This window comes from Electrona antarctica (assembly GCF_951216825.1).
Source record: "Electrona antarctica genome assembly, chromosome: 23".
Classification (NCBI taxonomy): domain Eukaryota; kingdom Metazoa; phylum Chordata; class Actinopteri; order Myctophiformes; family Myctophidae; genus Electrona; species Electrona antarctica.
The window spans coordinates 24,956,798-24,984,665 of NC_136804.1; the positions used below are offsets into that span (position 1 = coordinate 24,956,798).

A 27,868-nucleotide genomic window follows, 5' to 3' on the forward strand; every position below is an offset into this window, starting at 1 on the left:
TGACTGAAATGTGAGTGATGTGACTAAAAACTAAACAAAGTTTAATTCCAAAGACTCTGACTAAACTAAAAATAGAAATGTGCTGCCAAAAACACTGATGTCCAGACTCACCCAGGTTTGGGGCGCTGCCTAGTGTCCGCTTGCCTCCGCCGCGTATCTTGAAGAACCCACGGCCAAACGAGGAGCGAGCCTTCTTGGTACCAAAGCTCTCTTGACCCGTGGCACTTGGTTTAGGGGCAGAAGAACTGGATCCCTCTTTGAATTTGGTCTATGAAATGAAAAGATCATAATATTGATGTCCAGGGGGTCATCTGTATGTACGCGGACAAATGTGTCCCGTAGCAAAGACTTGGCCTTGTCCGTGGCAGATTCTAGATTTTGTTTTACACAATTATAATGTCCTGATTTTGATCATAATGGCCAATTACCGAATGTCCAAGTCTACAGGCTTTCTTCAGAATATGTGTGACACTTTACTATATATTAATATTTACACACTGGTATATTAGGACTTCACTAGTACTAGTGGTTCTCAAACGTTTTATTTGCAAGGACCCCCATAACACTAAGAGTTACAAACCTGTTAGTCATTCAGGGCGATCTCTTTAGCCTATGCATTTCTCATAATACTGGGTTTTTTTTACACAAATGTCCATCACAAGCCAGCATGGCGATGTCATGTCTTCCTTGAAAACAATGAATGTTATAAAATAAAATACATGCATTTGTGCTTTTAAACCACTAGGTGGCACACCTCAACAGCCTGTGCTCCATACAAGACCTTTGAGTCCCCTCAACATTCACCCAAGCAAGCTGATCCCCTCTGACAGTCATTCATTCAGAACCGGGGGAAACCCACTGGGCCGAGAGAGATAAGAGGATGACTAGCCTTCTGCATCACTGGACTGTGCATGTGGTTTGTTATGTGTAATCAGCAGTACATGTGTGTGGACGAGTCTTGCATCGTCGCTTTTCATAACTTTCCCACATTGAGAGGTCAAAGGTGCAAGAAACATGACATGCTGGTAGTACAGTGTTCAAACTGCTGGAAGTAATGTGATTATTTCAAGTCTGTTTGGTCATTTTTGCTGCAAGGCTTAATGTCTTTGCAGTTTGCGTGCTAGGCTTATGTAAAACAGAGAGAGAGAGAGAGAGAGAGACCTATCTTGCGCGCCGCCTTACCCCTTATGCCAAACCTTTTATCAACTTTTTACTATTTTGAAAAATTGTTTGAAATAGTTAAAATCTACATCGACACGTTGTGAGCTTGTAAATCGGGCTATTTAAACTATTTTAAAAAGGTGCATTTTTATAGCGCTTTTATCCAAAGCGCTTTACATGGATTATGCATTACATTCACCCATTCACACACACATTATTCACACACACATTCTTACACAGATGGCGGAGGAAACCATGCAAGGCACCAACCTGCACATCGGATTCGGGAGCAATTAGGGGTTCAGAGTCTTGCTCAAGGACTCTGGGGGAGTCGAACTGGGAACCTCATTCAGGGTTCCCATCCGGCCGGTCTACCGGCGACTTACATAGAGTTGTAAATTCTAAATAAAAAGTGTAAATTGTTTTTTTTAAAGTCTAAAACGTTTAGGCATAAGTGGTAAGGGGAGAGTGTGTTTGTGTTCTCACCTGGTCAGTGCTGATGGTCATGTGACCCGAGGCATCTGGGGAACTGTGATGTAAATGTAAAGTGAATGACAGCCGTCAACATATGTTTGAGAAGACAGATATCTGAAATATATAGAAACCTGTGTGGGTGAGTGTCAGTTGGTGGAGTACTTGAGTCAAAGTTTAAATACTCCTGGTAAAATAAGCTTGTAGATCTTAGTTTTTTAGAAAAAGGCTGAAGCACACCTCAAAAGGAGGAGGTTTGTAGGGCAAAGTCCATATAATGGGGATATCAAAAAAGAAATGTCGCTCTTTATTGCAATGTTTCTGATGAAGGTCTAACGACCAAAATGTTGAAATAAAGAGCAACATATTTTGCAAGTTTCTGACAGTGTGTACTATTCTTTGTTATTCAGAGATACTATATGGTTACCGGTAATTAAATAAAGTAGTATGAATTAATATATTCACAATAATGTTCTTCCTAGAATTGTAGTGGGGTCAAAACTAAAGTGCAATATTTGTCTTTGATATGTAGTGGAGGGAAAGGGAACGTATCCAAGAACAGATACTCAAGTAAACTACTCAACAATGTATCCAAGAATACAAATACTCAAGTAAAGTACAGATACTCAAAAGTGTACTTAATATAGTACTCAATTGAATGTACTTTGTCACTAGTGTCCACCACTGGCGAGTGTTACCTTTCTGCTGCCTGGAGCCGTCTCTCCCTGTCCAGTTCGTTCATTTCCGAGAGCACCGCTATGCATGGAATAGACTGGGACAAGGCAGAGCGCCAGGGACAAAAGCATTATCTTGTGGACACGTTGGCTCAACAGCAAAACACAGCCTATACCAATTTAACCCATTTAGACCTGAGGACGATTCTACAAATGCCTTCTAAAGGTCTTCGGCAATGGCGGTAAGCGTTAGTATCAAAATTAGGCTTCAATTGACAAAGGACTTCGGCAATGGCACGGTGTTAAGATGGTATCATTTCTGTCTACTTGCACCTCAGAGGTGGGCCGTACACAGTTCCGAAACCTTAGCCTATTGACATCATGGGTTTCCTCCACTGGCATAATCGGTGGTGACGTCAAATACAATCTCAAACTTTGATGCTTTCCAGGAATATAATAGGTGGGAATCTCCATCAATACAATGGTGTCATTCGTAGTCAGCCAGGTTTTTCTAAACTGCCCAGTGCCCATATAGCACACCTCAGAGACACAGCGCGGGTAGACGAACTGGTGCCAGCTTACAATTTGCATGAATGAAGACAAATTACATGAAAGTGAGGTTGCAAATAGGTCAATAGTCTAATGCACACAGAATAACTTACCGGTGATACTAATGAAGGCTCTGTTCCATTCTGGTCAGGGTGGTGCTATTGTTCATGTTGGCTCACTGGAAACACTCTGCTACACCAGTGGGTCTCAAAGTGTCCTTGAGCGTGTTCCAAATGGCCCTGCACGGGTGTGTAACTATGAGAATGTATAAATGGAACCAAATGGACGATTACGGTTTCATTTATACACTCTCTAGAGTTATGGGGGTCACCTTGAAATAAAAACATTTGAGAACCACTGTACACTAAATGGAACAGAGCCTTCATTAGTATCATCGGTAACACCTGTGAAGGAAATAGGAAGGGGCCCGCAAGTAGGAAGTTATTCTGTGTGCATAGAGCCTATATTCACATGGCCACCATCTTGCCATTAAGTTAAAGAAATGCCACCCCGTTGCCACCCTGCTTTTTCAATGCAAAATGTCAACATGGCCGCCATGTGAATATTGTGTCTATTGCTCCTTTAATAGCTTTCTGCTGGAGTAATAGCCTAAACAGGGCCGCTGACCTCTGGGTTCCTGGGAGCAGAGTGGGAGGCTAAAGCAGTGTTTTCTAATAGGAAGTCTGCAGTCTGGGGTCCATCCTGTGTGTGGATTGTTTTGACAGAGGTGGTTGTTTACCTCGCCAGAGCTCCTTCCTGTCCCCTCCTCCTCCTCCTCCTCCTCCTCCTCCTCGTCCAATGTCAGGGTGGCTTTGTCCGTGGACACAGAGACGGACATGATATCTGGGATATCATCGTAGTCGTCTTCGTTCAGCTTCTCTGTGAACAGAAAGTCATGACATCTGTGACAAATGTGCCGTTTGCTCGACTCCATAGGAATGGCACTTGATTTGACGACTTAATCACATGATTATACGAGCATGTCATTAATTTCCTTTTCAGATTATGAATACACAGTGAAATCCTCAGTGTTCATTTAACATTGTAAAATGGATTAAATCTTGATATGTTTTGCCGTCTACTGGCATAATAGTAGTACACTGTATGTGGAGCCTCACCTTTCACCAACTCTTGAACATTCCTGTACTGTGTGAGAGTTCTCTGAAGATCCTCTATCCTCTGCTCCTGTATGTAAAGGATTCTTTCAGTTCAAATCAGAGACGGGTCCCTACCAACACATTCCCATGGTAAATCCTTCTAAGTGTATCTAATAGAGTTCTCAACAAGCCTGAAAATAGAGGGTATGCGCGTGACATCATCATCATACCCGGAAGTTATGCGGGAACGCAGCCTACTGAGTGACAAAAAAACTACTTTCTGGCCTTGTCAGCCCATACTAGAGGGCAGCACGGGTCCATCCCAAAAGTTCACTTTGAGTGAACTTTTCAGGGGTAGATGATTTTTGAGCGGTGCAGCCTCTCCTATTCACAGCTTTGTGTGTATGTTTGTCTGTCCGTTTGAGCACGGAATGTCCGTTTGAACATCATCAGACGTCATCATTGTGATGAAAGGCTCACGCTCACTTCAAGTGAGCGTTGTTGTGCTTTTTATTATCATAAAAAAGTGTGTTTTTTATTAACATTTATTTTTCTTTTCACAGAACCCGAAGCTCGGCGTGGCCCGGTTAATTAGCTTACATTTTGGGCCCGGCCCAAAAACGTCAGTCTTGGGTCGGGTTCGGGCAGAATTTGAGCACTCTAGAATGTAAGTGGAAACCGAACAGCATCTTAGGAGAGCAACAGCATCACAGCACCGTAACTGTACCTTCTCATTGTTGGCGGATATTAGGTTCTGCAATGCCATCTTCATCTTTTCTGCATCTAAAAACAAGATACATTCCATATCTTCACTGTTGGGTGGAAACCTTGTATATTATGTCAGTTACTTTTCAGAAAATGGATCCAGTGAGTTAACATTTAGTTACAAGCTCTTGTTGATACTTTTCATTGGTTCAATATTCATAAAACCCAGACAGAAAAACGTTGCAACACTTCTTTTGCACAACACTCGTACAACATGTGGAAGCACACTGTACGAGTTTACACACAATCTATGCCTCCCACTGAGTCAGAAAGCAGTGTATTGGAATTACTTCCAGTAATTAAGTCCCTTGGGTTCGTCATGGTTGTATGTGGGCATGCCGTCTCCAACAGATGACTCCGTCTCCAACCCTGTGGAAACCGAAGCTGCAAAACTGCTAAAGCTAATTTCCCAGAAGGCAGCGTGCACAAAGGGCAATATAAGCATGCCCGGTAAGTGTGTTACAGGGCAGAGTAACATTATCAAGTTATTTATACGAGTCTAGTCTCAATGTGTGCATCGGTTATTCATGTTTGCAGAACAAAGTTGTAAGAAAATCCTGATTTCTTTTCCCCGCACTACACTGATAATTTGGTCATGGGTTCACTGCAGAATAAATGAGAGCCATGTGAAGCCCAAATGCATTCGTAAATCATCTGTTTTTGCAGTCTGGTTCAGACTGCAAAGTCTGCTTGTGTGACATAGCATACATAGGGTGGGGTCTCGGAAAACATTTAGATAATGTGGGATCATCTCTATAATGTTTGTAGTAGTATCTTGAGAATTGCAGCATGTATGACACTCTAAATATGTATGTATGTATAAATAAATGGCATTCCTCTGATAAGAACGTAGATAAGGGAAAGTCAGCAGTGCTTTGAAAGAGTACATGATCCTGTTCAAACATGCGTGGTATGAGACCTACACAGTAAAGTTCTAAGTGTCAATTTAACTCAGAATAACACTAAGGATTTTATTGTGTGACAATTAAAAGAACTGAGCAGAGGGAAGAACCTCTTCTTCAGCTCATTACTACAGCGCATGACAGCATGAAGGGGGGAAAAAAAATTCGGGGAAGTTCCATCTCTTTAGGTCGGGTTGAAAGTGCAGTCGGGATAATTACTTCAGAAAGGACCCTTAAGGAAGCGGGGGGGGTGGGGGGGGGGGGGGGGGCTACCAGTTGTTGGAATGTCAACTTCTCTTTTAGTCTAATCCTTACTAAACCCTACTGAAATATTAGAATTTGACTCCCCCGCCTGGATAGACGAGGATTCCAGAGCAACCATTAAAGAACGTCTCTCCCACCTCTCTCTCCTGTGTCTTGGCGCTCGCCCCCGAGTCTGGTCTCATCTTTTAGCCTGCTCACCTCCCTCTCCCTCTCCGCCAAATGCCTCTGCAGAAGCTGCAGTTCTTCCTGTGAGGGAAGAAAAGAAGACAGTGAGTCACAACGTTTCACCAAGACCTTTTAAATCAGCCTAGGGAGAGGGGAGGATGTGAATGAACCATTTTGATACGCTAAACTAACTCCAGTTTGTTCAACATGAAGAATAGTAGCATGGTAACCTACATGCGTTCAAGTTTAAACAATGTAAGATGCCTTTTACGACTACTACAGTAACTGCTCAGTATCTTTTCTGATAAACAAGGTGCCATTTTGTATAGTTAAAGAAAGTATGAAAGTATCTAAAGGCCAGAGCTTGCATCTTAAACAAGGCACACTTACTGTTTACAATGATTCAAGGTTTGTCACTCATACAAGTGAAAGCACTGAAGCAGAGAAACAGGCATGCTCCGGAGACAATAACAAAATGTATCAACCTGTAATAGCCATCCTTTGCTTCAGCCTTACACAGAGACAATTCCACAGGAACAGGTCGACAAGTACGTTAACACAGGGGTTCTCAACCCGTGGGTCGCGACCCCTAGTGGGGGGCGGGGGGGGGTGGTCGCCAAATTATTTTGGGGGGTCCCCAAATTATTTTCCAAAAAAAAAAAAAAAAATTGAATGGAAATGTAGTTTACATATAACACATAGTACATGCATAAACTTTCCTTAATGATTATATCCGGTTTCAGTATTCATTTTTCTCTAATAAGGTTATTTTTGCAGTCAGTTTGTATTGGGGGTGGAGAGGGGGGGCGGTGCAGGGGTCGCGAGACATGGCCAAAGCATTTCCGGGGGTCCCCCGGCCAAAAAGGTTGAGAACCCCTGCGTTAACAAGTGCATGAGATTATCTGAAACTCGGAGTGGCCGTAGGACGGTGGAAGCACTTACAGGAAAGGTGGTGAAAGTCAGGAAAAGCAGTGTGCAGCAGCAGACAGAGAGGAGGTGTTTAGAAGACCATTAGGGAAGAAGAGGAGCAGAGCAAACTTCCATCTCCTCCTCGTCTCCAGTGAACCGCTGTGAGAGTGTTTCCACTTTGAATGCTTAACAGGTTAGCGTGGTGAAAGACATGCCCGTCAGAAGAGAGGGACAAGGTGGAATGGAAAGGTAAAAAAAGGAGGAGGAGGCAGGAATAAGTAAAGAAACCAGAGTGTAAGCACAAGGGAAACTGAACAATAACCATCCTGTACTATAGCAAGGCATGTTGAAAAGTTCTGTCGCTAAATGAAGGAAGGAAGCACGCACGAATCCAATTCGTCTCCATCTCTTTGATCATTTTACCGGGTGCACGTTCGGGAAAGACACTTTTAAATCAGACAATACCAGCACTCACGGAACTGTCCTTTAAAAGGCACTATTGTTTCATTATCGGTAGGTATGGTATGCTGCAAACAGACAGCACAAGAACAAATGCGTTTCGGTGTGAAGCCCGAAACGCGTTCGTTGTTGTGCCGTCTGTTTGCAAAAGTTATGTCTGTGTACTCTTGTCATGCTTGGTCACTAGTGAAACATGGCATACTGTAACTATATACCTTAACCAGTGGACTGCACACTCACTTGAGAATCTTTGAGTTTCTTGTCGCACTCTAGCCTTTCAGTCTCCATATCAGTCACCTTGAACCGCAGGTCTGTCAATTCCTCATATAAGCCCTGGGGAGGAAAAAAAAGACCCCCTTTAGCCACTTAACCCGATTCACTTCTTTACGCATAAATAGCAAAACAATAAATAATAATAAAATAAATAAACGTACGTGTTGACCTTGTAGATTTGCTATTTTTTGCCAAATGTTCACCCAGTGTATTTTCGCTTTTTTTTTTACATCCATTAAAATCGTGCCCAGAATGGGGAGAGTTGTCAGAGTTCATGCGATTAAGCAACTTCGTCAGAGTAACTTCTCACTGGGGAATTTCACAGTATGTGGGGGAAAGTGTATTATCATTTCATGATTTATGCTTGAAACAACAGATACAGGATGGGGAAATTGGACAATACAATGACAATACAGTAGAGCTGTTTCCATTGGGAATCAATGGTGACGCACTAGTAGCCAGTTGAGGTAGCCTGGCTAAAGCCAGACCGAATCAGCCGTTGGCACGACAGTGTGATATTAGTCTGGCTTGTTAGCCAGGCTACAGTTGAGGCACCAGGTAATTATTATTATCATCATCCTCCTCCTCCTCATCACCACCACCAAGGTAGCATTCCTGTCCAAGACACCACACAATACTTTCAGATGAAAGTCCCCCGCCATAGAGCCAGAACAGCGCACATGGACACAATTCACTGACGAGAAGGAAACGTCACAGCCAATTAGCGCACAACTGCCTTCACTCCAATCAGCGATACTGTAAGAGAGCTGCGCCGCAGCTTGGAGCAATTACAAGTACACAGAGGAGAATTTGTGAAAGATGCGTCTTGAGGAGTCGGTCTCACGTTCGTCTCTAGACGAATAACACAAACCACAGCGCATCAGCGACGCTGACGACAGGGGGAATAAATGGAACGTTCTGAGCCGGGCCTTGATTTGTAGCTATCGGTATGGGAACAAGAGACAGAAAGAGCAAGGGGAGTGAATATAATGCAGTTCGGCTCCGTCTAGTAGTCCCAGTGGGTAATAAGAGTCTGAAACCTACAGTACTACACACAAATAATATCCTCCAAATTTATGTCCAAGCTGGTGAAGGGTGCATGGAAAATAACTCTCACCGTTCTCCCTTAGCCCCTCAGAGGGGAGGACAAGGGAGAGTTTATAGGAGGAAACAGCTGCTGGAGCAAGGGGGGGTGGGGGGGGGGTGTTTTGCTCCCTTATGACAGTTCAGCCAGAACCACAAAAGACGAGTGCGACAGACCCCTGGCCCCGATTCACCGTCTTTGTTTAAACAATGACTGAGTGGCTGCCAGGATTTCAGGATCATCATGCATATCAAAGCAAAGGTATAGCAGCCATTGCAACATCCCAACGTTCTGGGAAATATTCAGAGGTTTCTATGTGAGGAGGTGTGTGTGCACGTGCGTGCGTGTGTGTATGCTTCTTAAAATGTGTGTCTACCTCGACCTCCTTGTGATCTCTCGCCACAGTGCAGAGCTTCAGTTTCAGACTGGACACCTCCGTCATCAGTTCCAGTTTCTGAGTTTCCAGTGTGGTCCTGTTCAACAGCTCCTGTGAAACACAGACACGGCACACTTGGTCAAGTCGCACAGTGGCAGTGATGGAAAGTAACTAAAGTGCATTTACTCAAGTACTTTACTCAATTCAATGTTGAGGTATTTTTTACTTTACTGGAGTATTACCAATTTACAGTACTTTTACTCAGATACAATACAATAATTTGAAAACTTTAGTTACTAGTTACTTTGTAGATTTTGATCTGATTGTTACTTTGTAGAAATAGCCGATCTTCACTCTCTATGCATCACAGTGAGCTTGTAGATCTGCTATTTTCAAAAGAAGTTTACACATTTGAAAACTCGAAATGGGACATTCTGATTTCTGCATGAGAACATTCTGGACTTTCACTTTTGGTACATTAAAGGGGCATTCCACTCATTTTCAACATTTTACTATGTCATTAATATACCTTAGAGCTGTTGTGTGGAAATAATAAAAAAGCCCCCCCGATTCTGTGTTTCCTAGAACTAGAGATCTGAAAAAAATCATTAACATGGTGAAATACATCTTGATGATGTCATCAAGATGCGTTTCACCATGTTAATGATTTTTTTCATACTTAACAGTTCTAGGAAACACAGAATGGGGGGACTTTTTTATTATTCCACACAACAGCTCTAAGGTATATTAATGACATAGTAAAATGTTGAAAATGGGTGGTTTTCCCCTTTAAGTACATTTTGAAGCCAATACTTTTGTACGTTTACTCAAGTACATTTTGAATTCCGAACTTTTACTTGTAATAGAGTATATCTACATTGCAGTATTGGTACTTTTACTTAAGTGAAGAAGTGCTTTTCCCACCACTGGTGATATCCTGCTGAGGGGGGGGGGCTCACCTGCTGGAGCAGATCCTCAGTGACGCTCAACTTCTCCTGGTGTTCCTCCAGGCACATCTCCAAGTCCCGGATCTTTTCCCCTTGCACCTCCACCTGGTCGGTTAGAACACTTACCTGGAACATAGTAAGGCTTCGTTCATATTGTGTCACCCAAAACCAAAAGGGTCTTTTTCTTTCAGTTGAAAGTCCATAGTTTTTTAATGAACTACATAGCGACACAGTATAAATTAGCCATGAGACATGATCATTAATAGATTACCTGCACCAGAAAAATCACTATGGAGTTTCAAGCAAGCATAGGACTGTCACAATTATTACATAATTGCTCAATCGCAAACCTTTAGCAAAATTGTCATGATCGTTTCCATGTTCAAACATTTTCCTAAAAATAGCAGAAATAGCAGATCTACAAGATTACAACACATCACATTGTAGATCAGCTATTTCCGCTATTTTCAATTTCATTTTGGCGAACTGTTTAGTGTTGTCATGTTTCATTTATAATTCAGTTTATAGAGGCTATCAGTCTCTTTGATCACTACTAATCGGTATCGGCCATGACAAAAAAACATATCGGTCGATCCCTATATTCATATGTTCCAGTGTTCAATGGCAAAAACACAATTAAATTGTGAATCACAAATATTTGTGAGACAATGAATCGTCAACCTAAATTTGACAGCCCTAAGCAAGCGCAGTACAGTGCCATCTACATGAACACCAATTTACACTTAATTGCTGTAAGGTACTTAGCGTGTGAGGTAGGGCCGCTCACTCACAAACACACCTGGAGAACGAGACACTCCTTGTCACTTTCGAGCCGGGAGAGACGATCCTGATAGACTGCTTCAGTGCTCGCTGAACCATGTCCATTTGTCTGAAATGACAACCAAGACTGGCCTCGTCAGAAGGCTCAGCTGCATCTCATCGTTTTGCCATGGCATTTGCACATGCACATACCTGCCCTGATGTCAGCAGCTGTAACCGACTGGAAGCTTAAGACATTCTACTGAATATTGCTTTGGATTAGAAATAGATCTGGCAGTTCAAGAGAGAGGAGAGCTCTTGACTGTACTGTTGAGACGCTGGTCTGGCTACACACTAGTATAGTCCAAGACTGAAGTGTCATCATAGCCCACTCTTACCCATCCATCCATCTTCTACCACTTATTAGGGCATTCACTTCTAGTCATGTTTACTAGTTGACTAGTTGTTTAACTACCTTTTTTTTTTATAAATATGTGTACATTTAGAAACTGTGTACTATGTGACTATAACTATAACTATAAAAAAAACACTTTTTTTTCTTATCAACTAGTCAACTAGTACCAACAAGGTCGACTAGTGGATTTACTAGTCGACTAGTTGAATAGTCGACTAGTTGCTTAATGCCCTACCACTTATCCGTAGTCGGGTCGCAGAGGCAACAGCTCCACTAGAGAGCTCCAGACTTGCCTCTCCACATTAGTAACTTCATTCTGGGGGATCCCCAGACCATTTTGGAGATATAATCGCCCCATCTGATCCTTGGTCTGTCCGGGATCACCTCTTCTTCCAGTGGGACATGCAACAAGGACCTCCCTAGGGAGACTGCTCGAGAGGCATCCTTAGCAGATGCCCGAACCACCTAAGCTGGCTCCTTTCCAAGCGAACAGTCCGCTCTACTCAGTCTCTCTCGTGTGACTGAACTTCTCACTCTGAGGGAGATGCCAGTCACCCGTCTGAGAAAACTGGTGCCCTAACCCACTCCCACTGTGGAAACAAACCCCTGGAACTTCTTTGTTTTATCCGTTTAGAATGTTTTGACTGTAGTACTCAATCAATCAATGCTCGACAATTAAACCATATGGTTTTTCCCTGATGGCATTGGAGAGCAAGGAGTAAGTGAAAGCAGCTAACAGGAGAAGTATGTGAAGGGTCAGTAGTACTCTCACATGTAATCGATTTGGCATTTGAATCAAAAGCAAACTCCTCTCTCACATTTCACACATGGAACACGAGGGCCGCGAGTGAGTAGGGCAAGAAAAACACAGACCGAGTCAACTTTTGATCCGAGGATGGAAACATCTTGCAGCAGCAGGGCTCCTGCAGAAAGTCCCATCGCTCATATTGCACGTCATAACAATGCTCTTACAATAAACAGTGGCGGTATCAGTAACCGGGTCAGTATGAGATGAGGCAAAGCAGATCACATCACCGTGCGTCGGCCCAAGTGGGTCTCAAAGCAAAAGGACAATAGGATGATGTGGGGGGAGGGGCTCTATAATAACAGAGAAACATTTTGACTACACAGCAAAAAAATAAACAACCCCCACCCCCAAAAAAAGAGTCCTTTTCATTACACTCTCAGAATGACATTTTTAAATATCCGGCGCTAACATGACTGAATCAACAAACCATTTCAGGCCATAAGGTCAACAATATCGTCGACACATTATTATTGTGGGGCGGCCATAGCCGAGTGGTTGGTTGGTTAGTGAGCCCGCCTGGGGAGCCAGAGGCCCTGGTTGTCCAATATTTGTTTCCAGGCCATGTCAGCAATGTGTCCATGCATGTCCCTGAGCAAGACTCATGCTGGTTGATGTTTTTTTTGGGCTTGATTATAAAGTGATTGTGTAGTTGCTTATTTGGGCTTGCTTCCACATTTCTTCACATCAGGGAACCCCAGATTAATTGGCTATGTAATTGTCCACAGACATCCATCTGAACATATTTTGTGCCTTTTTTTTTTAAATGTTTTAAAAATATTTCTATTTATTCTAAATGTGTTTTTAAATAACGGATGTACAACCTCACAATGTGTCGCTGTGAGCTTGTAGATCAGCTATTTTCATTTGTGCTTGTTTTCATAGACCTGGCCACTTGTTTCTCTTGCAAAACTGGCAACACAGCAAGAGAAAGAGGAACTTATGCACACACAAATGCAATGCACTATAGGCTGTAAGAAAAAGGTAAATAGGATGGGTAAATGCAGAGGACGAATTTCACCTACATTCTACTGCACACACACACACACACACACACACACACACACACACACACACACACACACACACACACACACACACACACACACACACACACACACACACACACACACACACACACACACACACACACACACACACACACACACACACACACACACACACACACACACACACACACACACACACACACACCTCAGAGAGTTGCCCCTTCCACTCCTCTCTTACCATTCGTCCCTGCAGCCACTCTGCCAGACCCTCGGCGGTGGAGTCAGGGATCTGACAGCGCAGGTTGTCTCTCTCCTCGCCGTCCATCAGCTCCAGAGCTGCCCGCAGGTCCTCCAGAAGGTGCAGCGCCCGCAGGCTGCCCAGGAATGGGGAGGTGGGGGACTGGCAGTCAAACAGCCCGTTGGAGTAGTCCATGGCCTTGGAGCCTGAGAGGGCATTAGAATAATGATTGAATTGAATTTTTATAGCGCTTTTCTAAGTGCTCAGAGTGCTTTACAATGGTTCATTCACATTGGGAGGTGAAGTGGCGAACAGTCAACGCCAGCGTCCTCACTTCCCACATTCACACGCCAATGGTGGCAAGCTCGCACCGACCGACTCATTGGAGGCAATGTAGGGTTTAGTGTCTTGCCCAAGGACACTTTGACATGTGGACAGGAGGAGCCGGGATTCAAACCGCCGGCGCCGACCCACAGATCATTAGAAGAGATGCCGTGTGTGCGTATGTGGAACAGATATTGCTTAGAACTCAAAGTTTCTCCCGGAGTCAAAAACGTTTGAGAATCAATGATTTAACAGTGGTTCTCAACCAGTGGTCCAGGGATTCCAGGTGGTCCCCAGCTAAGTGACAGAGAGTTGGTAACCAAATGAACCCTTATTAATATGCACACACTGTCGTGCTTGCTTGCACACACACACACACACACACACACACACACACACACACACACACACACACACACACACACACACACACACACACACACACACACACACACACACACACACACACACACACGAGGGGCAGACGTTTTCGCAGGATGTGACCATTTCTGGACACAATGGCAGCTTCAGTCAGAAACAAAAACATTATCTACAAGTACAAAACAAATATAGTGATAATCAAAAGTTTCCCAATCTCTCTGAACCAGCCTAGGAAGTGAATACAAGAGCTTATTTAGTGAACCGGTGTGCATGGCTGTAACCCACTGTGTAGCTGTCTATAATATCCTAGGCACCAGCTGTCTGACAGCTTTTTAAATGTCAACCCTCATATGAAAATGTCCAACAATAATGAAAAGAGAGGAAATGTAATCGAAGTGTTGCAAGGGAGTGCATGGAGAAGTCAGACTTAATGGGAGGGGGCGTCATGTGATCAGGAGGATGTCATGTGATTGGCCATCTCTTTCCCATTGGAAAGGTCAACGCTATAATTACACACATCAGCGGAAAAGTGGGGACAATCAAGACAAATGGCCTGTTCGGCTCATCTGCAAAGCATGGCGTCTGACCCAAAGCGTTTGTGTGTGTGTGTGTGTGTGTGTGTGTGTGTGTGTGTGTGTGTGTGTGTGTGTGTGTGCGTGTGTGTGTGTGTGTGTGTGTGTGTGTGATATTTAAAAATCCTTATACAGAGAGCTTGAATAATCATTAGTTTGCTACACTGCTGGGACAATGGAAAACTCACTATTTCTCATGGCAGAGGAATGCTCTCTGAGCACGTCAGCACCATTTGAGCACAAGTATTATTCCATAATGCTGCGGTACTGTGCATCTTCAAGAGAACTGCATTAACTACTTAGGCCCCATTTTAAAAAATAGCTACACAGGCTCACAACGCCTACCCATTGTGAGCCTGCCTTGGACATTTATTTTCACAAATCTTTTGAAAGTCTGATAAACAAATGATCAAAATTGGGACGCCAGATTGAAAAGTGGTGAAGCTGTGTGAAGGACAAATTGTTGATACTTCTCATTGGCTCCTTCTAATGCAATGCTTTCCAGATGTGACTCGCTCAACCCCATATATGGAATGCCGTGTCCACTTAAATAATGCTATAGGCTGGATGTGATGCCAAAGCAAGCGTGTACTATTACAGTTACCTGCGATGATGCCGTCCATTTGTTCCAAGGCAGCTGCCAACATTTCGCTGGCATCAGACATCATCTTCTGGATGGATCTGAAAGAATAAAAAAAAAAAAAGTAGTTTAGCGAACAGCAGGGGAGGAGAGGGAAAGCAGAAGACCACAATCTCCTTGACCAATTCTAGAGACTAACGGACATAGACTTGAGCATATATAAAATCAAAATGTAAGTAAAACTCTGTGCATGGCTGCGTTTACATGGACATATATATATTCCACTTGTATTCAGAATGACTGCTCATTCAGAAATAAAAATGCTCATGTACAATTTAGGCATTTAGCAGATTTACATTAACACCCCAATCAACACCCCAATCGCCCAGGACGAAGTTCACCGTCCTTTCTATTAGTAACACCCAGCACCCAGGACGAAGTTTTATCCAAAAGACAAAGTTTATTGATATGAAAACCGATCGCATCGCTCCACAGCCTAGGAGCGCCTGTTGCGCAATCCACGATGTTGCACAACAGTGGGACGTCATCGAAAATGTCCCCCCTCGTTTAGCCTACGACAACGCCCCCCGCTGTCCAGTCGCTAGTCGCGTTAGATTTAATCATGCCTCCCGTTGTCTGTCGGTAAAAGTGCTTCGTTGCTATAAATCGATTGGGCGCTATGATTTAATGGATTAAATAACCCCGGGCAATCGTGTGTTAAGCAAGAGCATGGCAATAAAGCATACATACAAAGTAGTTATCATGAATCATATGTAAGCCAATAACGTAATAGTGGAATATATATATATAATGAAACTATGCATATATATACTATATAGAGCTATGTTTACATAAAGATGGTATAAGTCTACATAAAATGCTATCGAAGATACATAAGTTGAGCATTTATAGAGCGCCGAATTCCCGACGTCACTCGCTCGTCCCCTCGATTCCCCTGGTTCACGGAAGTAATTTCTCTATGGAGAATAACATGGGCTCATCTTAAAATCGTTTCATATAAGCGTTGTGGTCCAAAAATAAACAAGCTGTCTCGGCGTTATTGTCAGGGAGTCTTTTTCTAGCGAAAATGTAACTAATTCAGTAGCAGTAACAATAGCGTTTTCTCTCTCTCAGTTGATTCTTCATATCCATATGAGTGCAGCGGGCCTGGATGATTTGTTTATTTTTCAAACACAGTTCTTATATGAGGCCGTCTAAAATCCCCCTATGGGGATTACAATGCAAATAAAAAGTACATGAACCTGTGGATTTGCGTCCTCTACCGATATTGACGTCAGACTTCAGTGCTCTATTGTCCATGTAAGGTGAGACATTGCAACTCCATGCTGTGCATAATCAGCTGTAATTAAAATCCACGGCAAGCACAGTAATAACATTTACTTTGCTCCATCGGCTTCATTATAAGAAGGCTTTGATCAAAAGGTTTTGCGGGGTCCACAAAACAGCACGATACCCGGCTTGTAGTTCTAAGACGTTTTTAAATGCCGCTCCGCTCCTCCAACCTAAAGCCCTCGACTCAACAACCCAAAGAGTAAACAAGATCATCAGCCCCATTTCAGGCTTCTAATAAAATGTCTACCAAGACCACAGAAGCTTTATTGACGACGTTATTAAGTCATGGCCCATTACCGGGCTATTCCTAGAGGAAATCTAGGTCAGTACTTCACAATTTACAATCGTCTTCCTTCAGCTTACTTTGTTGATTCTGATTTCATAAACATTTGGCCACGCACCCCATTCGATTTTGTTTTTGTTTGTTTTTAAATCCAGGACAGCAGTCTACACTGTAACATTCTCACTGAGTGTTTATTTAACTCAGAGAGCGAAAAGAGAGCAAAATAAATAAATGTATTTTGTACACTCTGAGTTACAGGCCTTTAAGGGTCAATTTGGACCCCTTGTGGTCCCACCCCAATCCCGACATTGGAAAAACTGGCTCACTTTACAGTTCTGTATAAATAATACGTATACAATAAGCTGTTCAAAGGAGATGATGATAATTGTGTTATGCTTTGCATATTTATTTTTCTTCAGTCAAAGAAACCCGTAATTTGAGAGAGGTTGCCTAATTTCTACAACTGCAGCTCCAGCCCCCAGGGCTTACTTCCGGAGGCCACGCGGCCACTCAAAGGGGTGGAGGGTGGGCTCCCATCTGCAAGAATGGCACTATTCTCCCAGGGGTCTCAGGACTTGTAGCACTGGCATGTTTGGAATCTCAAACTTCCATAACAAACCTGAACAGCGGCAGTGCGCTGTCTCTCTTGACGGCAGATATAATCACGTGCTTCTCATTTAGGCATACCTAAATTGACTAAATTGATTTAATTTTTTTTTATGGTCTTGCTTAAAATCTGTTAGTAGCCATTAGACACTAGTAACAACAAACACACACACAATCCAATTGTCCAGAGATTCAGGTCTCATGGTATGTGGGGCAGGGACTTCGATGAAATGCGTATTCTGGGGGAGAACGTTTGCCGAAAATAGCCAATCCTCAAGCTCACAGCGCGTCGCAACGCAGCGCATTGTAAGCTTGTAGATCGCCCAAAGAGAGCAGGCCAAGTACAACGCCGACCCTGATCAACTAAGTGTTAGTTTACCAGAGGGTTTGACTCAGCGAGTATACAAAATAATGGACTCCGCCCTCTGGGCCAGCGTTATTCCCCAAAAAGTCAAAATGATCCCCCCCTCCATCTCAGTGGGAGGGGGGTCTCTTGACAACAAGGGGCTTTGAGTGCCCAGTTGCCCCATTTCAATTGTAGACACTGGATCAGGTTTCAACCAAAACATAGTCACACTTAAATTTCCATATAATTGGCACTACCCCATAAACCTGTCATTTATTGGAACAAACCAAGAATTGCATCCAAAGTTATGCATCAGCACATGAAACAATCCCTCCATTATGGGGCTCACATCTCCACGGCACTAAAATGGAAATCGTGCCCAAAAATAACACAAAAACGATTGTTCAATGAACATTCCAGAAATTAGCCTATCTATGACGCTTGAACGTAAGACACTTTGCTCTGTTTAGCAGCTGGCACAAAGATTTAGGGTGGAGCAGGGCCACAGGGACATTACTAATATATTTTCTTTCAAAAGGTATTTCCGTAGTATGACAGCAAGCTATCGTTCACTTACACCAGGGTAGGAGATGTATTTGGTCAGCTGCCCGTCTCAGACTGTGGGAGAAACCCAACTCTTGGCTACTCCATAAAAGCAACAGATTTTCTTTTAAAGAACGTAAACATTCAACCTCTTCCCATGTTAATACTACTATTAGACTAGTATTAGTCACTACCACTACTTTAAAATGAACAGTAGCGTCGTCCATGCCATGGGCCATCGACTCGCGACCCCAACCTAACCCCGGAGGTAATTTCATGCACATACTGTAAGCATGCACATTTGGTGTGCATTTGTCCGCACATGCAATGTATTAAGCCTAGGGCTATGTAGGGGTGTTGTAACATTTTTTACATTTTTTGAATAATAATATGCTTTATGTCTTCTTCACAAGACTGTTCAACACTGACACTGAAAAAATCCCACAAACCCATATAGTACACACAGAAAAACATATCACCAAGACAATACTGTCTTCTGTGTACTGTAGTACACAGAAGACCATTCTCTCAGCCTCGTGGCATTGTTTATGCCGTGATAACGATAACCCGAGGGCTCCTACTAAAACGGGCATTTTTTGTCCAGATTTGTTACGGGGATGATAATTCCAGCCGATCATAATGCGTAAAATTAGGGATGCACCGAATATTCGGCCACCGAAACTATTTGGCCGAATAGTGCCACAAAAATGCATATTCTGTATTTGGTTTAGTTGATTTCAGAGCCTAAACCGAATAGTCAAAGAAACCGGGGTTACCTTTTGTAACTTTTACATTTTGTAACAAAATGTAATTATGTCTTTTGCCATTTATGTAGTTCGACAACAAAGGCACAGCCATGACAGCATTGGTACAAAAAAATAAAAAAAGGATATAATAATATGAATCATATTAGGGCTATTCAGTATTCGGTTTCAGCCAAGAATTTCCCATTCTGTGCATCCCTACGTAAAACTATCATTGTTTTCATTGCGTGTTGCCCGTCTTTGTTTACTATGACATGCCCCCATCGGCCCATCCTATCATGTGATTCAAGTTTTTTATTTCTATTTCTTTGACCTGTGTTTATACAGGTGAGTCCCATTGAGATACAAAGTATCTTTCACGAGGGGGCCCTGGCCTGGGTAGCAGCAGTACAAAGTTACATTAAGCAGTGGAGGATAATAAGTCTCATGTGAGTTTTCGGCTTTCATAAAATGAAATCTTAATAGTCATCATGTGATCGGGAATTCGTTGTAAATTCAATTTGCAATGTGCCATATTGTTCTCTTCAAATAAGACCAACTAATGAAATCAGAGGGGCAATAAAATGATGACAACACAGGAATGTTATTCTTGTTGTCTCCACCAGGCCGAAGGCATGGGGAGAGAGTATTTTGTTGCACTCAGTCGGTCCGTGTGTGTGTGTGTCCGTCCGTCCGCACGTGCGTGCATGCGTTACCAGCTAATCTCCGGCACCGTTGGCCCGATCCATGCCAAATTTTGCACACACTCCCTAGATGCCAACGATGAACCTCTGCCCCAAATGTTCCTGAACGGCCTGTTATAGCGCCACCAGGAGGCCGACTTTTGTAAAACTTTTTTTACTCCTCCAGATTTTGTCCAAAAATCACGCAAATCGTTACACACTATCTCTATAGTCATGTGTTCAAGACGGATCTGTCCGATATTTCATATTCCATCCTAATTGGCTAAAATTGGCTTTCAAGTTTGCAGGACTGGCCCGTTTTGAACAAAAAGCCTCAAATCATGAACGCAGCGTGCAATTTACGTGAAATCTTTCACGCACTTTCCTACTAGGCTGAGGAATATATCCCACCCTTTTCACATTGGCCTGTTATAGCGCCACCAACAGGTGGATTTTTGCAAAACAATTATTTTTGAACAAAATGCCTCAAATCATCCAATTGCCATTTAAGGCATAAGAACAAATGGCACCCTTTTCACATTGGCCTATTATAGCTCCAACAGGAGGCCACAACCTGACCTGCCATGGTGGAGACCTGTGCCCTGAGGGGCACAGGTCTCTTTCAGTTCTCTTTCAGGTCTCTTATAGTTCTTTCAGACTCACAAAACCTTGTTCAAGTAGACTAAAGACATTCCCCACTTAATTTCCCATCAATTACAGACTTAACATATCCTCCAGGGACAGATTTCTGACCACCGTTTGCATTGAAAAGCCTATAGAATGCTGAGCACTGTCTGCAGTGACAATACCAGTTAGTGTAGGCTAGAGCTGGGCTTTGGTGAACAATGAATGAACTATTATTGTACACACTTTTTAGACTGCCCTCATAGTTCTCAGACAAGTTATGTGCTGTAATACAATTTACAGGTCAGTGTTTCAGAGATTAAAATAGGGTGCATTTTGCATCCCAAAACGCAGTTTATAGTTAAGGGACGGAATAAAACAAGGACCTAAGCATCCATGGGATGCACTACTGTACTCAGCATGTACAGTAAAAATAGTACACACACTAGCTTTAGTAATAATCATTTCTTCTTCTGTTTTATACATGAATATAACCACATTATAACCATATAAAATGAAATGGGAGTTAAATGCTGCAATTTGTAAAAATGACAAAATATGACTCTTAACGTCGCTGAAGTGGGACTCATCAAAATGTCCCTGGGACTCATCTAATAGACCATCCCTGCATCCCAGGACTCATACTACATTGAAAACCTATTTACATCACTGCGTTTCCCCTAGATGCATTGTTGTGTGGCGGGCCACCACACAATCATGACCAGCCAACACAGTATGATTTTTAGTAGGCACCCGCAAATTGGCCCCAAAAAAAGGCAAATAACCGCAAAAGACTACAATAGAAAAATGTAAACGTGCGTGAGCACGGGTCTGACGCATACACACGTGCGTGAAAGCGCACCATCAGCCTCTGGCTAGGGGAAACACTGCAGGTGTAGTAAAAATAGTAGATCTACAAGCACAACGCATTGCGAGCTTGTTGATGATCCTCTAGTTTAATAATAATAATAATAATGAATTGCATTTTTATAGCGCTTTTCCAAGTGCTCAAAGCGCTTTACAATGGTTCATTCATTCATACATTGGGAGGTGAAGCGGCGAACAGTCAACGCCAGCGTCCTCACTTCCCACATTCACACACCAATGGTGGCGAGCTCACACCGACCGACTCATTGGAGGCAATGTAGGGTTCAGTGTCTTGCCCAAGGACACTTCGACATGTGGACAGGAGGAGCTGGGATTCGAACCGCCGACCCAGGGATCATTGGACGACCTGCTCTACCTCCTGAGCCACAGCCGCCACGTTTACACGCCACGTTGCCACCATATATATATATATATATATATATATATATATATAAAAATAAAACACGCTTGTTCGATTGACTGATATGAGAATTTCACAGACATGAGAGGTTCTAAATGTTGGGTTCTAACTTTCGATACATTTTCGGTTAACTGCCCAGCCCTGTAGAGTCCTACAGACATTCCTGGGCAGGTTCTCCCTCACAAACCTCACAGTGGTGCCAGGAACTGGCATCTCCCTGACCCCTGTGACCCTACTACTCCCTTCCTTTCCCTCCCTGCTTCAAGTCCTAGTACTGGACGCACATTCATCAACCAATCTGACATTCAGATTTAAACATGCCATTCATGTCACTTATTCAGATATTGCACTTGGTGAGCCACTCTGAATAATAATAATAAGGTTGCCTGCTAAATGCCAACATTTTTAATTGTATGCCACAGGGTCAAAATGTATTCATGCAATTGTGTCGAGTTAAACGGTAATACAAAGCTAGATAGTTTCCCCGCTACAAATTAAACATTGGGGGCATGCTCGTTTTGGATTTAGAAAATGATGTGTCTTCTGTACCGTTCTGTCCAGTATTTGATTTGATATATATCTCTGGATATTTGATTATCCAGAGATATTAAGGTTATCTTAGGCAAGTAACGCAGAGGAAAATACCCCAAGTAAAAAACAAAAACAAATTAATAAAGTTAAGAACACATCTATATAGCCATATATAGCCTTGCCGTCACATCAAAACATCAAACAGTGCAGCATGTTACTGAGAATAACACATAATAACCATGGCACATTTATTAAACACTGTTGGCAGAATACATATTTTTATACAAGCCAATTATATGAGAAAGAGAAACCGCCCCTTCGCCGAAAATAACACATTTTAAGGCTAACATGGTTAGTGTCATGTGACGGAGTATAACTTGGGCTTTAAGCTTCACTTCTGCAGTAAGTTGGCCCAGGGTTGAAGTTTTCCTTGACCTCTAGCTGATGCAGAGGTATGGAGGGGGGTGGGACACTCACTCGAAAAGAAAATAGGCCTGTGTTGTCTGACACACACACACACACACACACACACACACACACACACACACACACACACAGTCCAGCTGTGGTACAGATGTGGCTGGCAAAGTGCACTGGCCGACACACTTGTCTCTCATTCAAGATTAGAGATATTGTAGGGAGACAATACAGACTATACATCATGATACTCGTTACGCAGGTGTCTAGACTAAAAATCACACTTGTGCGAAGTGATGGTGCCTTTTATCATGTATGATGATGAGGTCACGCACAAAGGCAAACATAAAACGTCCATAGACTTGGCTGCCATATGACGTCACGGGGGGCACACACAAAGCCAGGCGCCCCTCAAAAATATACTGTAGGTTCACTAGGTAGTAACTAATACATAAATTAGAACAATAATTAGCCCATGGAACAAAAGTTGAACACAGCAGGGGGGAGGACTGGGGCCAATGAGACTTTTGGAAATCAATCCCATCTGGAAACCAACCAACCTCTCACACGAGATGCTTTTGTTTACACTTGCCCCCCCCTCCCCCTGAAGGATGGCCAAGATGACGTTTTGTTCTTCGCTGGAGCCAGGTCAGGCTGCTCTGCTCTGCTTTGAGTGAGACATCAGCCAACTAGACTAAAAACTAGTAGGCCATTTCCCACTGCAGTAGTCGTAGCCCCAGCTGCCCCACTCAGACTCCAAACACAAACAACTCTTTGTTCTTTATAGTCACATGGTAGTAAATGGTTACTGATCCCAAGGTACTGCCGTTTTTTTTTCTTTCCACGTGGCCCCAACAAAATCATGGCCAAAAACACATTAGAGTGAGAGAGCTGTGGGGGTAGGGGGGGACTTTATGATGAAAGGGGGACTGGAAGAATTGAGTAACAGCACATCTAGCCAGCAGAAAACAGTCTTCATCTTTTCATTTCAGCTTTTTCCTTCAGGGGTCGCCACAGCAAATCATCGGTCTCCATCTCACCCTGTCCTCTGCCTCCTCTTCTCTCACACCAACTAACTAATGTACTCTTTCACTACATCCATAAATCTTCTCTTTGGTCTTCCTCTAGACCTCCTCCCTGGCAGTTCCAACCTCAACATCCTTCTACCGATACCGATGCTAGCCATCAGAAAACGGTGAGAAAAACTGACAATGTGCACATTGCTTGTTTTGCTATCGGGTCCTGAAGAGAGAACCATTCAAGCATGGACTTTAAAAACCAAGAGTCTACCTCCTTATTTTGCCAGTTTGGCTAGAATCGGTTGTGAATGTAAAGACCTTTCAATAGAGCTGAAACAAGCAACCACTTCCCCAGTCAAGAAGATGACCCCTAGCTCTCTTTGTTCTGTCAGGAAGCATTTCCTGGAAGATGCTTGAAAAATGTCTTCCTTTTTAAGTCATTATGTGCCCATTTCCCCTCACACTGCTCACACTCTGAACGCAATGACTTCAGAAAATGACCAAACGTGTCTTTCTTCCTTCCTTTCTTCACAGAAAGGAAAGGATTTTGAGTAACAAAAAATCAATAATTTCAGGAACAATGTGTACTACTGATGTTGAAACAAATTATACAAATGTATGCACTCAAATGTGGCATGTCCACTGACCTATCACATCACTCAAACAACTCCATGCAAAAGCACCTCAGCATCACAATATAAAATACATCATGAGGATGTACGGAATGTAAACACCCAGCAGACATAGCTCTGATCCATAGCTCTAATGCCTTCATTAGAGCTCTGCTAGTGTTCTCTTCCTAGCTCACAGGAAACGCAGACCAGCCTCTCCTCTGTTGAGGCAATAAAAATAACGTTTTACCTACTCAATGATACAAAAAGGTGGCTTGTGTTAATATTAGAAAGCCTACTTTCCTTAGTGGACGCACTCTGAGCCACACCACCACACGTATAAAATGCACTTTTTGGCCAGAAAGGGATTTCTCTTCACCGGAATGAAAAATCTTGTCTATGAGATTTTCTCTTGGCAATATCGGTATTCGGTAGAGGGCGCAGTGGAGTATTTTTTTCCCGGTGAAAATAAAATCCCTTTCTGGCCAAAAACTGCATTTTATACATGTGGTGGGGGACTCAAGAGTGCGTCCACTAAGGAAAATAGGCTTTCTAATAACACAAGCCACCATTGGTGAGGTAAAACGTTCTTTTTGAGTGGTGCAACCACTCATATAGACAGCTATGTGTGTGGCTGTGTCCCTGGGTCGGTCCCTGGCTGGAGCACGAAAATAGCGTTTGTTCACCACCAAGTGTGCTGTCGCACAGCCTAACACACAGACACACACAGGCCAGGGAGGAGGGCTTGTACAGTACAGTACCACTCACTTCAGACGAGTCTGATTTTATTTCCACAACAGGACACACACACACACACACACACACACACACACACACACATTTGAGTGTGCTGAACTATTGTACAGTCAAGTCTGCAGCCTGCAGTACAAACCGTGCGTCCTATCAATGGACTTTGCCTCTGGCGGCGCTTCTTTGCCTGAAACAAACACCCAAGTGACCCAACAAATAATATTTTGTTTCCAGAGTTAACACATTTTGAGGGGTTTCTTAGGTTTGAAAATAACTAACTAAATAAGGTAAATAAAATAAGGTAAAATGCATAATTCTACCCATTGATAATAATACAATAATGTTATTTGCAAGTGCATTCGACTGTGTGCAGTCAGATATTATGGTTTGTTGTACTGAGATTCATTTAATTTCTCGTGTGGAATCTGGAATGCTGCCAGGGCAGACAATGCCTCCGCAGGGAGGGCTTTCCTGACCAACTATAGTACAGTTTACCCAAACAAAGCCTGCAGCCGGGGGTATGGTGACTGACAATGAAAGAAAGTTGACATAAAGTTGAACGTCTCGGCTTTACAGAAGCATTTCACGCCACCCAGCCTTTGGCTATGCTTTCCCCCCCTTCTCCTCCTGCCAAATCGCTCGGTCGGGTGCAGTACTTTAAGGCAATTTACCTAAGCATCATATCATACATCGTTTGACAATGAACCAACTGAAAACTCTTAATTGTTTTGAAAGACGATTGGAAACATATCGTGGACATTTGAACAAACAGTATGATGTTAAACTTTCGAAATTGCACTGCACAATAAGTTTGTATAAGCTGCAGGCTTCGGCAAACTAACGACCCCCTGCACGTACTGCAATAACTAAATAAACAGCAGCGGCAGTGCTCAGTTTGCTCACACACAAACTAAAATAAAACTCACTGAAATGACGGTAAACTTACCGTTTTCAAACAAAGAAGGTAAACCAACGGAGCGGACTCGGTCGCAGCCTTTTCCAGCAGTATTCCTCTATTTCCAAAATGTTCACTTGTTTTCCGTGCTGGTTCTTGTTGTAGCTACCTTCATCACACTACACCTTTCCATTGACTTTCATATATTAGTGACTGAACTCACTGTTCTGTGTTACCTCCTTCTCAAACTTCACTGGGAATACTGGGATTGTTCACAGAGTTGCCAGGTTGTGTGTGAGAGAAACGCAACCAGGTCTATGAAAACGATTGCAAGACAGGTCTAGGACATCTGGGCAGTGGGCAGTCTGGGCACCATATTTTCTGGATTACTGGGCACCTTGGACGAGTAATCAGAAAATATGGTGTTGTCCAAGTGCCCACATGTCCATAGTGCCCAGTTGTCCAGGTGCACAGTTATCTCTACCTCTAGGTGCCCAGTTGTCTCTACCTCTAGGTGCCCAGTTGTCCAGGTGCCCAGTTATCTCTACCTCTAGGTGCCCAGTTGTCCAAGTGCCCACATATCCCTAGTGCCCAGTTGTCCAAGTGCCCACATATCCCTAGTGCCCAGTTGTCCAAGTGCCCAGTTATCTCTACCTCTAGGTGCCCAGTTGTCCAGGTGCCCAGTTATCTCTACCTCTAGGTGCCCAGTTGTCCAGGTGCCCAGTTATCTCTACCTCTAGGTGCCCAGTTGTCCAAGTGCCCACATATCCCTAGTGCCCAGTTGTCCAAGTGCCCACATATCCCTAGTGCCCAGTTGTCCAAGTGCCCAGTTATCTCTACCTCTAGGTGCCCAGTTGTCCAAGTGCCCAGTTATCTCTACCTCTAGGTGCCCAGTTGTCCAAGTGCCCACATATCCCTAGTGCCCAGTTGTCCAAGTGCCCAGTTATCTCTACCTCTAGGTGCCCAGTTGTCCAAGTGCCCACATATCCCTAGTGCCAGTTGTCCAAGTGCCCACATATTCCTATTGCCCATTTGGCCAAGTGCCCACTCGACCGAAGTGCCCAGTTGTCCAGGTGGCCACATATCCCTATAAAGTGCCCAGACCCAGATGGTTTTGGTGCCCAGTTGTCCCTAAAGTGCCCAGTTGGTTTTGGTGCCCACTTGACCTGTTGAATACCTTGAAGAATAGCCTAAAAGAAGTGAGTCGCAAGCCCTTCGCCCTATACCAATCTACAAGCTTGTAGATCTGCTATTTTCAAAACATCTTGAAGAAATTTGAAAACATATGGAGAATTAGTGTTACATTTTTAAGTACCAACACAAATCTTGTATGGGGGTCCCTGTGACATAAATATTTTCAGATGGGGGTCCGCACTCCACAGACAAACAAAACCACATTAATTTCTTGAAAATGTTTGAACTGGTTTAAACATTAACATTAAAAAGCACGCCTAAATAAGCCCCCCCCCCCCCGCAATAATAACTATTAACTACCAATATAAATATAGCAACTCATAGAAAAACAATCTCAAAATCGCTTATAGTAAGCTGACATGGCAACCCTGATTGTCCAGCGTGTGGAAGCACTAGTACGGTCTGTGTCGGTGTCGCTCGCCGAAAATATGCGAGCTACAAACTTAACGCGGTGGCCTGGGCTTGGAGATCGGCTATTTTAGGACGGCACACCAATCCAATCAGTCGCGCAGCCAGGTTCAAGTCGGCTCGTTTTGCAGCGATTTGTAGGAGTCATTAAGCCGCTGTGTGCATGTGCATTCTGTGCAATTAACTTTTGTTTGTCCTTTTTAATTAACCATGCTTCGTTGCGGCTGTGGTCGGTCACTAGAATGGGCCTGGGGCTAGAATTAAATGCCCCGGTGTGAGCACAGTTGATGATAGACAGATTTTGTATATGCATTACTTTAAGCTCAAAGACTTAATGGGCCTACTTGCTATTTTCGGTGGAAACTGCTTTAGACTGGGGAAAAAAGATAATTTC

At 43.3% G+C, this 27,868-nt stretch overlaps 1 protein-coding gene across 2 annotated transcripts in view; it reads right to left on the reverse strand.

The window, feature by feature from the left end:
* The window catches only part of LOC306916200 (liprin-beta-1-like), a 37,319-nt gene extending 11,173 nt beyond the window's left edge, over nucleotides 1–26,146 (reverse strand). For both annotated transcript variants that reach the window (XM_079494011.1, XM_079494010.1), the window contains exons 1-14: nucleotides 25,924–26,146; nucleotides 15,205–15,281; nucleotides 13,324–13,529; nucleotides 10,896–10,985; nucleotides 10,109–10,222; nucleotides 9,150–9,260; nucleotides 7,657–7,749; nucleotides 6,021–6,129; nucleotides 4,680–4,735; nucleotides 3,974–4,040; nucleotides 3,595–3,734; nucleotides 2,331–2,404; nucleotides 1,648–1,690; nucleotides 112–268 (exon numbers count right to left, since the gene is read on the reverse strand). In XM_079494011.1, coding sequence (XP_079350137.1) covers nucleotides 112–268; nucleotides 1,648–1,690; nucleotides 2,331–2,404; nucleotides 3,595–3,734; nucleotides 3,974–4,040; nucleotides 4,680–4,735; nucleotides 6,021–6,129; nucleotides 7,657–7,749; nucleotides 9,150–9,260; nucleotides 10,109–10,222; nucleotides 10,896–10,985; nucleotides 13,324–13,529; nucleotides 15,205–15,268 — 1,324 coding nt within the window. In that variant the 5' untranslated portion in view covers nucleotides 15,269–15,281; nucleotides 25,924–26,146. The remainder of the gene's footprint in view (nucleotides 1–111; nucleotides 269–1,647; nucleotides 1,691–2,330; nucleotides 2,405–3,594; nucleotides 3,735–3,973; nucleotides 4,041–4,679; nucleotides 4,736–6,020; nucleotides 6,130–7,656; nucleotides 7,750–9,149; nucleotides 9,261–10,108; nucleotides 10,223–10,895; nucleotides 10,986–13,323; nucleotides 13,530–15,204; nucleotides 15,282–25,923) is intronic.
* Between the last annotated feature and the right edge of the window lie 1,722 nt (nucleotides 26,147–27,868).